Here is a 13,021-nt window from a genome sequence, read left to right on the forward strand (position 1 = left end):
CAGCTTGAGTGGCAGAGAAGAAACGATACTATTCATGTCTGGCAACATGTATAGAAACTTCTGTGTCTGAATGGGTTGGAGGGTCAGCCTCAAAACACATTGCTTGGTTGGAAGGGTGTGAGGGGTGCAGGACGCTGAAGTAGCCTGCGTTGGTGCAGCCCTACTTGTGCAGACCGGTGGGCTGTGAAATGGCAGAATATCATTCCTCAGCTTGCAGACCCTGAAAATTTAGCTTTATGTCATTTTGCTCAAGAGCAGAAGAAATTTAGGGCAGATACTGTCTTAGGCTGGGTCACTGGCTGAGCTGTGGTGGGAACAGACATTTCTCTGTGCTCCGTGTTTATTTTCAAGACCTGAAAATCAACACAACGTTGGTAACCCAGCTCTAAGTCACACTGACAGGAGGGGTGTCCTAGTTGCTATTCTGCTTATCAGATTTTGTGGCCCTCAGGGACTTCAACTCCCTGGATGCGAAGCTGGATGAGAGCTGTGTGCCAGGCAATGTTATTCCTGTAGCAACAGAAGAAATCCTCAGCTGTCTGTATAGCACCTTTGAATGAATGAAATTGATTTAACCAAGACTAAACTGATTTTTGAAGACACTCTGTGGTCCACTGTCTTTTATCTTATAGGTTTGGCTTTTTTCTACGGTGATCTGAGCTGCTTGCTCCTCTGTGTTAACTTTAGAGGTTTTGCACATCTAAGAACTGAAGACAACTTCCTGACCTTTAATCTCTGAGAAGGGTCTGGCAAATCTGTGGATTTTTTTCTCGGTAATACAACATGCTGTACACAGTCATTCTTCTCAACTGGCATTTTGCTAACTGGAAGGTATTCTGCAGACTTACACACTTCCTTCTTCCTCTCCCGTCATGTCTTTTCTAATTTTCCCCCTCATGCCAGCTGAAGTAGGATAACTGTGCTCACTGTTATTGCTGACCAGCACATGAGCACTGCAGTGTTTTTCTCCTACTAACAGAGTTCATGTTCATTGCAGCCCTCCAGTAACCTGGCATTAAATTATCACAGGTGATTCAAACTTTGTTCCTCGTGATGCAGAAAGTTGTTCTGTTTCCTGGTTCTGGAGCAGGCTCTGGTTATGAATTGGAATTATGTATTTAGACTAAAACTATTTCTTCTCCAAGATACAAGCATACTTTTTGGGAAATCACTTGTTTGAAAGGCATATTACATTTTAAGAAGCAATTAGTAACTTTTTCTAATTTTGGGAAGGCAGTTGTTTTCATTTTGTTCTCTGTTCTTTTTTTCATGATGTGTCTGATACTCATTTATGTCACTTTGTCTTGTTTTAGGCAGGATTTCATTTGACACAGTTGTCTTTTCTAGATTCAGATATATTTTGAATTTTGGCTAACACTTCTATCCTTTAGTTCTTCAAATTTTGTTTGATCAGTTGGCTTGTTCTTACATTCTTTGAGTGACTGTAACAGGGGAACATCCAGTGCTCAAGTACGGTGTCATCTCTGTGAAGCAATTGGGCCTTTTTTTTTCTTTCAGCTTTTGTGCTGAATTTGGTTTCAAATGTAACTTGAACAGCAATGGTAATAGACTTCATTTCAAATACACTTGAGGTGCAATTCTTCCCATACTAAAAATCTGTGGGAGTTTTGTTCCACTCATAGTACATAGGGAGGGAGGGATTGACTGCGTTACGATTCATCTCACTCTGTTTTGCTCTGCTGGCTTTAGAAGATCCAAACTAACCCGTTTTGGAGTAGATGTTCATCTGCAGGTTGCCAAGTTGAAAGCTTTCTCAGTATCTGAGTAAAAAATTGTGTTTTCCATAGCTGTGCTTTTTTTCTGAATACGTTGGCATCAGCTATACAATAGACAAACTATTTATGTGGAAATGGCACTATAGGAGAAAAGTTCAGTGTTTTCTGACTCCCTCTAATGCTCCAGGTAAAATGTTTTCCTGGAATATATAATGGCAAACTTAAGATCTGAAAGCAGTCTTAGTTCTTTTGTTTAATTGATAAAAAATCATAAAAGAGCCTCTGGTGAAATGTAGCTTCATTTGTAAGTCTGTGTTAGTTCTGTGGGAGTAAAATCCATTAGCAGTAGGCATTTCTATATAGAATGGATAGCTACTGTTGGGGGACAGAGCTTAAATATTTTCAGGCAAAGTTTTTCTAAGTCTCCTGACTTTAACTTTTAGCTATATTCTGACTTGACAGTGTTCCTAATTACAATTAGACCAGCATTTAGCCGCTAACTGTTGCTTCTTGTCTTTCTGCCCTTGCTATTCTGGCAGCCTGGCAGTCCCTATTTTTCTGCTACACATGTATGACTAACCTTAGCTTAGGTACGTTTATGTATGAGAGTAGGCTAGAAAAAGGCAGTCTGGTATTCCATATTTCCCTCTGTTGTCATTGTTTTAGGATAAATGATGTGTGTGTACCTGATCTGTGAATAAACTGTTTCCTGTATGAAAGAAGTTTTGAAAATACAGTGCCTCCTTCCTTCCTTTCCCTCCCCTCTCGTACCTCTCAGCAACTTCTAGTCAGCTCCATAGACATGTTCCAGCAAATGCCAGAGCTCCTCACGAAGGACTATAAATCGCGTACATAATCCCTACAGTAGATTAGTGCTCAGGTTAGCTGAGTGAATTTGCAATGTTATGGTTACAAGGGATTTAAGGGCATTATCTTTCCTGTGCAAACAGTACATGAAAGTTCTTCAGGGATTTTCCCATATAGCGCTGGCAGCTAAAGACAGATTGCAGAATATGGTTTCAAGAGTAAAAGTAAGGGTTTCTGCTTCCTGAAATTTTTTCTAAGTAGGCATGCATTTTATATGGAGATTAAATAAAAAATAAGTTTAAAACATTTATGAGTCTGATCCATGTATTTTTTTTTTTTTTTAAATTCTTTACCAAAGTTGTTGGTGTGTTTGATTCCATACTTAAGTACACTGGGAGAAAAAAAAGGCAAACCAAAATCAACCAAACAAAAAAAAACCCCAAAACAAACCACTCCAAATTGTAGAAATTTCTTAGGATCCAACTGGAGAACACATCTGAATTATTCAGCTACCATGAATGGTGGTTCCTGCCCCCAGGTCAGAGGGAAGCTTGCTAGTGGTCCGCAGAGGTCAGGTGCTTGCCTGGTGCTGTTACTCCATTATCTGGGGAGTAACGGGAGAAAGAGCCTTTGCCTAGACGGCCCTGCTGTCCCTCAGTGCTTGTAGCAGCTGCTCTTGTTTTACCTAGCGCTGTCTCACTGTGATGGGTAGGACAGCTGGTTTGCTGGGGCTGCACAGGGTGAAAGATTGACTGAAGAGGTGAGGATGTGTCTGTGGGACACTCAGGGGAGCAGTGGTCCTTACCAGGGAATGGTGAGGCTTCCATCTGCTAGACAAACAGGCTGTGTCTGTGTTACTCTATATTTATGCATAACTGCAAACAACGTACATAACACGTGTTCTCTTTTTTTCTTGGATTTGACCATTCAAGATCTTAATGTAATGAGGTGCTATAAACTCCCTTTGTTTATGAGGCTATGATATGTTCAAGAATACGTGTGATTTGTAGTATGTGATACTTGAAGTTCTAGAAAAGATTTCCTAGTACAGTTTTGGGATTGTTGTCATGAATGAATGCAGAAAGCCATGCTGATTAAAAATTGCCAAACAGAAAGCAGAAGAGCTTCTTATTTCAAAAATATTAAACACTGGAATAACTTTTGTATCCATTGCCTGTGAAGTCAAGTATGCTTCTCTTATGGTTTCTAAAGTTCAAAATTCATTTTAAGTTACATGAAATGCTTTTTCTGTGCATAAAACTGTTAAATTTTGAAGTCTAGTATGTAAATGTGCCCCATCTGGTGCCATTAGGAAGCTGAAATCTTTCCATACGCTGTTGAGCATTCCACTTCCAGCCATGCAGCACAGTGTCATGTTGGATCTGACAGCTGTCACAGGGAGAAATGGTGTCTGTCTTCTGGGTTTGGTCATAACAATTTTGGAGGGAAATGTCAGATTAGTGGGGAAAGAAGAAACATTTCCTTTTGTAAACAATTTTACAAGAAGATTACAATTTCTTTGAAGCTACTTACAAATTCTGGTATTAGGATTCCAGTAGAGTAAGTCCAGACAAGATGGGTCTGCAGAAGAAGTAGCTGATGGTATGGATGATTAACAATTTTGTTTTGTTCAGTTAATTTCCTCAAGTGTTGTGCATATTCTGTTTTTGAAACCTAAACTATACATGTTCATTGTTTTGAGTGGATGCTTTCTATTATTTACAGTAGTATATAATTATACACAGACTCTGACAAATATAGCAGTGTTGTAGAGTCTATTTTTAGGCTCAGACATTTGTGATTATGATCTAATGTGCCAACACTTAGCCAAGCTGTGAGCAAGAAAATCTTACAGCGAAACAATGCTATCAACCTTATGCATAGCCTGGTACCAAAGAAGGATCGTCTGTACCAGGACAGGGTGTTCTGCTGTTTTTTGTTCCCCTCTGTCCACTTAGTTTCCTCTGTTCTAGACAGACAGGATGAGTTGGTGAGGTAGAGTACACAGTTGTTGGACTGGAACAAATTGTTTACTTTCCATTGTTTGTAATCATGCATGACTTATTACACATGTTTCTTTTAATTTATCTTTTTTTTTTTAACTGGGATTTTCCATTTATACTCCACTGAGAATCAGTGTTGCTCACTATTACAAAGTCTGCCTCCCAAGTTAAGTTTCTGCTCTGCACAGGGTAGTCCTAGGCACCAGTCATGTATCCCTTTACTAGAAATAGGTAGCCCATGCTTGTGCAAACATTCCCACCGACCATATGGCAGGCTAACTACATCTGCGTCCTTCCTCCCCTCACCCAGGACTCTGCTGGAATAAAACCGTGAAAACCGACTCGCCCACTTCTGAGCCTCCTCAGTTACTGCCAAAAGGCTATTGATATTCATTAACCCATGAGAATGAAGTAGCATCTGAAAAGGAGCAAGCAAAGCTGAAACAAACGCTGTGCTCAGGCAGTTTACATCAATGACCTATACTCAGACCAAAGCATTCCCATGCCAAAGATGCCCAACAGCTAAGCAGAGATGCTCAATCTTTTCTGAGGTTCTATGTCTGAATCTGCAGTTTATCTGCATTATAACTTCTGTAGTAATAAACTTGGGTTTGCTGTAGTGTTTCACTACCTTTGCTTCTGTGTGGCTTCTAGCAGTGTGTTTTGCACCCTACCCTGCATTTCCTTACATTAAATACATCTTTCAGTGTCTCAAGACAAGGATGTGTTTTTTTGCCTCCGGCAAGCCACTGGCTTGTATCCTTCTGTTAATAAGATTTTTTTTCTCCCCCTCTGGTTAGAGGTCAATCTGAAGTCCAGGAAAAAATGATTATGATAACAGGAGGAAACAGGAAGAATCATGCTTTCTTTTTCAATCTGTTTTTTATTATTGTTTTAATTTAAAACATTGTTTCAATTAAATGCTGACCTGTGCAGTGGCATGTGCATGCACATGCTGAAATGAATTCAGGCTTTGTTTTGAAAGCCATGACCTCTTTATTCCTGTTCTGGATCAAGGCTGTTGCATTTCAAACCCACTGCTGAGGACTGAAATTTCACTGTACTCCTAGTAGCACTGGCAGTAATGGTCCTTCAGAGCAGTGTTCTCCTTGGGCATTTTTACATGCTGTTCTTTCTCAGTTTTTAAAATAAATCTGTTTGTTTTTAAGACTTCCCCATGTTGTGGAAAAAAGATAACTGTGATACAATTAAAATGCATCCAATGAGCACTGGGCTAAATCGGTATCTGATGGAACAGATAGGTATAGAAATGAGGAGCAGAGATTTTTATCACTTGCATTCTCTATGACTTAATTTCACGCTATGTTATTTATTATTGCATTTTTTTAAAGTGAGAGTGCCATGTGAATTGACTTCATGAAAAAGAAAATGTAGGACTCAACCCCAATACCTTCTCCCACCCTCCAAAGTGTTAGCTGAAGTGACACTAGAATAAGATATAGAGCTTGTTATTTGCTCGGATGTAAGTTTTAAATCGGGGGAGGGTGAATATCTGTTGTCTTGCTTAAGTTTTTTGTTTGCTTAAAATGAACTGTTTCAGAGGAAGGAAGAAGGTGGAGAGGAATGACATGAAAATTGTCTGGGTTGTTAAAATGAGTCAGTTATATTTTATACTTGTCCTCTGGTGACCAGATTTTCATTTTTCTCCTTGGCCTCATGGAATGTTTTTATTTATATGTCTTATTAGTTCTGGATGTTCTGTGCAGGGGGAAACCTGAATTACAAACCAGTTTAGTTTTTTTTTTTTTTTTCTCCATTATTGTATTAAGAGCCTGGGTATTGAATGCAGGTGCTCAGACTGCCATAATTGACAGTTTATGGAGAGACACCAGCTGTACTGCTTCACAGGGGAGATATTATATCTCTTCACACGTTGTATATATTGTAGGAAATACAGAATTCCTGTCATTGTCAGAAACTTTGTATGTCTGCATCTACCAGTGCCTCTATAGAGAAAAGGCAACAATCCACTGAAAGTTAAAACCGTGTCTATTTTCAGAAACAGCTTATCCCTTTTATTGTTCTTTCATGTAGCCCTAATTGATGTTTTGCTTGGTTAAATATAGAAAAGATTTAACAAATGTTTGTCTTTTTATGGTCATGCAAGGCGAACTGGTGTCATACTGCCTCATCTTTTGTAACACATGACAACAGATATTACATTATCTGCATGTATGTGGGTGTGTGTATACCTGTGTATAAGATTATACTCATGTAATATACTAAATGACATATTCAGCAGTTTCAGTTCATAGAACAAGGTTGGCAATAGAAGCAATAGAACTCCAAATTATATTAGACCTTAAACGCCATAATTATACAGTGGGAAAACCATGATGCTTCTGGGCATCTTGCACAATGGGGGCTGTAGTTGCTCTCTCTGGGGAATGCCGGGGAGCTACAGATGGTACTGCTTGGTCCTGCTGAAGAGTAGTGATATATTGATGGGTGGGTGGGTGGGACTTGTGTGGCTTTTGAAGGATTGAATTATAGGGGGAAGCTAGGAATTAGCATTGAGATTTATAGGTATTGTATGTGAATGATTTGGCCAAACAAAGGAGAAGGTAAAAGCTACGTCTGTGTTTGAAAAGTGTGATCGCTGAAGGGAACGAAGAGCTATTGAGTGTCGTGGGGAACGTTTGTTGCATATCAAGACAAATACAGGTATCTGGCGTTTTGCTAGATAGCAAAATAGGCTTCTACTGAAAGTAGAAAAAATCTTACCAGTTTGTTTTTCAGAGCAACTTGGAAAACACAGTCCTAATAGTAGAGGAATAGACAAGGTTGCAGATGTCTTATATGAGCTGATTTAATATTTGCCTTGAATGTTTGTTATCCCTCTTCCTCTGTGGTTTAGAAATGTGTTTGAATTGATGTATGGACATTCGGAGGTTTTGCCCTGTTAGCTTCATCTCTGGGAACACAGAGACAAGGCTGTTTCATTCTGTCGTTTGGAACAGATTGAGGTTATATTGTGTCTGTGGTCATTAAATCCCCTTTTTCTTGCTCTCTCATCAGAAGTGTCTTGCATGTTCTTTGACCTAGTTAAGGCTTGGCGTCAAGACATTCTTCTGAACATCATTTCCTTTCCAGTGCTGCTGCATGTTTGTGTGTTGTACACTTACATTTGTGAGAACCAGGAGGAAATCTGCATATTTCCATGGTTTGGTTTTTGTTGTGGTTTTTTTTTTGTTTGTTTGTTTAATAGGTTTGTACGCATTGCGCAGAGCGCTGGGGAAAAGACCCAACCTATTAGACAACGAGGTGGCTGGGTCAGTGATGATTGCTTTCAATGACTTCCTTCAGGGGATGAATGATGTCAGGCCCAGCGCCATGAGGGAGGTGGCAGTTGACGTGCCAAAAGTAAGTTATTTTTTGCAATATGTTAGTAACATTGTTAGAGCCACGTTAAGAGTTGCAGTTAGGTGTTGAAATGCCCTATCAAAAGAGGAATTTTGTGAAGTGAGAGCCTGAAGTTACCGGTAAATATTGTGCATCATCTTTTTGTTTGCATATTTGTTTAATTATAATTTTGAAGACCCATTTTCAGAAGCTTTAAGTTCTTAATGCTTTAGGAAGAGTTGGCAGTGCAGGAGTATATCTCCTGATCAATATTTTTATATGCTGAGGAGGTTAATGGGGTAAAAATCTTAAGATGTCTGCTCAAAGCAGATCTTGAATAGCTGGAGTGAAAGCTGGAGCCTTTTGTAAAGCAAACAGAAGCAGAAACCAACTGTTAGCATTTCTAACCAAAGTGTATTGAAACAAAGTTGTGGAGAGATTGACTGCTGTGATTTTATGTAAAGCAGTTGACTAATTCTAAGTGCAGTTCATACTGCTGTGGCCTGAATGTCTTTAGTGGCATTAGATGGTTTTAACTGAGGGTGGAATTAGATACTGTAGGTAGGTTATCAGTGCCAAGTGGTTACCTGACAGGGGCTGTCATTATATGAACAGCTCTTTAGGCGGTGCAAGGTTCATCTTTACCCCACTCACTGCCCTCACAATTATGTATTATAGTAGTTCAGTAGCAGACACAACGTAAATTGGGCTGGGGAACTGATCTGGTTTAAGATGACTCTGATCTGGCTTAAGAAGATTCAGCAAAAGAAAATGTTGTATTCTTATTAAATCTTGACTCTGCAAGCCATTGTGCTGGTGTTTCTCAGCAGCTCCCCAAGCCCTAGAAGAAAACGTGTATGTCTCATTGCATGAAGATGAGTCATCTGGGAATTAGATTGCACAACCGTAGACCCTTATTCCCAAACTATAGGAATGGGAAATAAAATCTGCAAACAGGATGCTGCACACAGCCAGCTCGGATATCACACTTGGCTTGTTAAGAGTCCATGCTGTGCAGTGAAGTGCTGGGTGGAAATGCCTGGGCTGGCCCCAGACAGCTTTTCCTGGAAATGCTGTAGTGGCATCAATATCCGCAAGGGCTAATTAGTTGTGCTGAGAACCAGAGTTACTAATTCTCTTGTTGCTTATTGTGCTACTGGCTCTTGGGCTCACGTCATTATCACTGTGCTGTGTCTTTTAGACATACCAGTCCATTTGCAGCCAGATGGAGTGATGCTAAACAGCACAATAAAGACAGATCTCGAGGTACTGCACAAAATCTGTTCGGAATCCAGGTCAGCCTACTGCTCAGGCTCCTGTTGTCCACTGAACCACCCTGCCAGTGGCTTGCTTGATTGTCACTTGTTTTTATTTGTTAAACACCAGCTGAGTCCCTGGAATACTACTGAAATTCATTCCTTGTTGAAGAGAAGATAACAACATAGTGCAGATTCCTTTTGTGCTGACAGGACCTGCATTTTAAAAAATAATGCATATTTTATGAAGATGTAGGATAAATTTCAGGCCATCTGCTTGCTGCCTCATGTGAGTTTGAAGTGGAATCTAAAGGACCAGATTCAAACAGGTTTTGTCCTCCCACATTGCTTACCAACGGAGGTGCTGCCATTCAGTTTTAAACATTATTTTGGGCTGCAGAAGTACTAGTTTACCAAAACAAAAGTACCTGTGCATGCTCAGAAGCAATCTGAATACCTGGAAATAGTGACAGAGCTGTCCATGAAAGTCACAGTAGCTAAATCCAGGTTTGTAACACCACCACCAGCCTCAAGGCTAATTACTCCATTACCATTTGTATTTGAGGGGGGAAAGTGCCCTAAACCAGGTCAAGTCCGTGGGTTAGTTGAAGGAACTTGGTTATGCTGCGACTAGGTGTCTGGGATGGCAGTGCAGGGGAAGAAACTTCTTAACAAAGTGTAAAAATTATAGCTGAGTGTGTGGAAAACAGAAAGCATGAACCAGACAGGAGTCCTGTTTTCTTCAAGAAACCTAAAACTTGTGTTTTGGTTTTGTTTTTCCTGGCTAATGTATCTTTGTGCAATCATCCTGTATTGATTAATCTCCAGATACTTTGTTTTTAAGGATAAACTTTTCTTCCCCTGCTCTCCTTGCCCCAGAAGCTTTCCAGCTAGACAGTTAATGTGTGGGTAAGTTTGTTAGAAAATTGGGGGTTACATTCCTTCATGTTTTGAAGTCTGACCTTAACACTGTTTGTCGTCTAAAAAATCCTTGCTAAAAATAACTTCAAACACTAAATGAGTGATCAGCTATGAGATTATTTTTTTTTTCCAAAGAGAAGACAGAAGTCTGAGCTACATTAGTAATCTCCGCGATAAACAGCAAAAAAGTGGATGTGATATTCCCTTGGCAGCCCCCTTGGTGTGGATGGAACTTTTGGGCTATGCAGTTAGCTACAAGTAAAACCGTTGACATACATGCTGAATTAAATTGAGACTTTTGTGGTTTTTTAACTTTCTGTTTTTCAGATGGTGGGGTTTTTTTCATATTTCATTACTTTGTAGTAGCCGTGTGTCAACTGAATGAGAAGAGTTCAAAGTAACTTCTAAATAACGCCCCAAGTAAATGAATTTTGTTGAAGGGCTCCTTCCCTTATCGTCATGACACCTTTGCCATTTGTGGGCTGTTGGTTTTTTTGAAGCTGGTATCATCTCTGATGCTGAATGGAAAGAATTACTTTTTTACCATGAACTCCAAATTATTTAATCAACACAGAGCTTGTTCTCTGAATTTGCAGAACTTTGAGTAGGCTGTAAAGAAAACTTGGTTTTTAAGTCAGTCTTTGCTTTTTAGGTCCTAGAATTGAGCACTAGTTCCTTGGCTGTTTAGAAGGCTACTAGGCTAAATTGCTCTGTTGCAGTCTTTTGTTATATTTAAAACCTGGAAGAACCTTGTTATGTGTAGACTTGTAGCTAAAGAACAAGGAGATATATTAGAAGTGACTTGGGTGGCCTTGAGCAAATCACTTCTTGGTGTCTGAGGATATCTGATAACCTTTATAGAATGCTGTGCAGTCTGCTTCTGAAAAGTGCTCTATGACATGCTAGTTATTAGGATTTTTGTCATTGACATGAATTGACTTTTTTTTTTTATTCCGAACAAAATTATTGGTGGGGAAAACAGCCAAAATGAAGTGATTTTGGGGCAGTAGACAGAAAGTGAGGTTGTGTGCAGAGGGAGCTGTTGGAGGCAGAGGTGCCACCGTGTGTTTTAGTCTTTTTTTTCTTTTGGTGTTCCTCCTTTCTGCATTCTTTTGTCCTTCCACTTGTGTTGGAATTGCTGTGCATGTTGCCTGTGACCAAAGTAATTGCAAAGTACTTGCTGCCTGGTTCCAGGTAGCATCTTGTTTTCTGTTTTTACAGAACCTTTCTTGAACTTTGCTATATGTTACAACCTTTTTAGAAGGCTGATTTTTCTGCAGGAGGGATTTAGGAGAGAGGGGATGCACGTTATAAATCAGGAAGTTAATACTCCAGTTCTTTGGAGAGTTGTGCTGTAGTTGCCGTTCCTCCCTCTCCTATGGGTGTTTCTGAAATTTTTGTAGAGTGCTATGGGTTTTGCTTGCCTGTTTCACTCCCTTTACTGTAATTCAACACTCAGATTTGTGTCTTTGCAGCCAAAAGGTTCTGGATGAGACATCCTTTGCATGTCTGCTTTATTTCTTTATTGCTGCTGCTTAACAACCTCTGGGGAGTTGCTGCTCTGCATCGTATTCTGAGCTGTTGACCTGGGGAGAGCTAAAGATTATGGCAGTAATGAAATTTTGGTGTCTTACACACTGTAGCAGAGCACTGTCTTTGTATGTGTAAGCTCAGCCCCAAGGCTAGTCTTTAAAACCATTTCCACAGTGACAGAATATCACACTTCATTGCTTATGTTGCAAGATCTTTCCTTTGAGTTCACGTGCAGGTAAAAAGTGTACGTAGCTGTCCTAATGTGCACACTAGAGTTTGTGTTAATTGTAGTCAGGAAGTTACTGAGGATTTGTGTGCAAGATCAATCCACCTAGTTCTTCCAAGCTTATATAAATCTAAAAGAATTCTTAATTTTGAGTGTTTTCTTGTTGGATTTTTTTTTTCCCACTTATTTCTATCCTTTTGAAATGAGGAAAAAAAAATAGTGTGTTTAGGACTTGACCAGAATGTGAAGGCAGTGTTTTATTAGCTATTTTTGCTTTTAACTTCATTGCTGATTGAATTACACACCTTGTATTATAGAAATTCTAAATAAGTTAACTGAATTTTTGACTGGTTAATTATTTTCTTTTTTAACTCATAATAAGCAAGCTCACATGTAGTGGCCCTGTTTGTGTGTCCTGACCCAGTTGTCTCCCTTTTCTTTCCTTCCTGATTTTAAATGTAAGTAAAATCAGAGTAAACCTCCAGATTACTAAAAACAACCTATATAAGGTGGCCCTACTTCACCTTTTCTGTACAGTTCTATCGCTTGTGTTGATGTTAAATGACATGTAGTGGGTCTAAAAAATCATTTGAATAATGCTTCAGAAGGCTTCTGCAATGGACTGAATATGTGCAAGAGGGTAAAAATAATATTTAGGTGTTTTCCCTGTGGCTTTTTATATGTGTGCAAAGTACTGCTAATGGATTTTGCCTTCTGTTGCTGAAAGTTACAGGGAATTCCTGATAGCTTAATTAGTTTTAAGAAGTTCTTGTTCATGTTTGTCAAAATCTTTGTTTAGCTAGAAAGATGTGATGATAGGAATGACTCACAGAATCACACAGAATCATTCAGGTTGGAAAAGACCCTTGGGATCATCGAGTCCAACCATCAGCCCTACTCTACAAAGTTCTCCCCTACACCATATCCCCCAACACCTCATCTAAACGACCCTTAAACACATCCAGGGTTGGTGACTCCACCGCCTCCCTGGGCAGCCTATTCCACTGTCTGACCACGCTTTCTGTGAAAAAGTTTTTCCTGGTGTCCAGTCTGAACCTCCCCTGTTTCAGTTTAAAGCCATTCCCTCTTGTTCTGTCACTAATTACCTGTGAGAAGAGACCAGCACTAATGTCTCTACAATGTCCTTTCAGGCAGGTGTAGAGAGTGATGAGGTCT

The 13,021-nt window shown here is 39.6% G+C and overlaps 1 protein-coding gene across 3 annotated transcripts in view; it reads left to right on the forward strand.

Annotated features, from left to right (window-relative positions):
- AFG2A (AFG2 AAA ATPase homolog A) overlaps nt 1-13,021 on the forward strand; it is a 206,109-nt gene that overhangs the window by 19,609 nt on the left and 173,479 nt on the right. For all 3 annotated transcript variants that reach the window (XM_074823611.1, XM_074823612.1, XM_074823613.1), the window contains exon 10: nt 7,776-7,930. In XM_074823611.1, coding sequence (XP_074679712.1) covers nt 7,776-7,930 — 155 coding nt within the window. The remainder of the gene's footprint in view (nt 1-7,775; nt 7,931-13,021) is intronic.

This window comes from Strix aluco, chromosome 4, assembly GCF_031877795.1.
Source record: "Strix aluco isolate bStrAlu1 chromosome 4, bStrAlu1.hap1, whole genome shotgun sequence".
Lineage (NCBI taxonomy): Eukaryota > Metazoa > Chordata > Aves > Strigiformes > Strigidae > Strix > Strix aluco.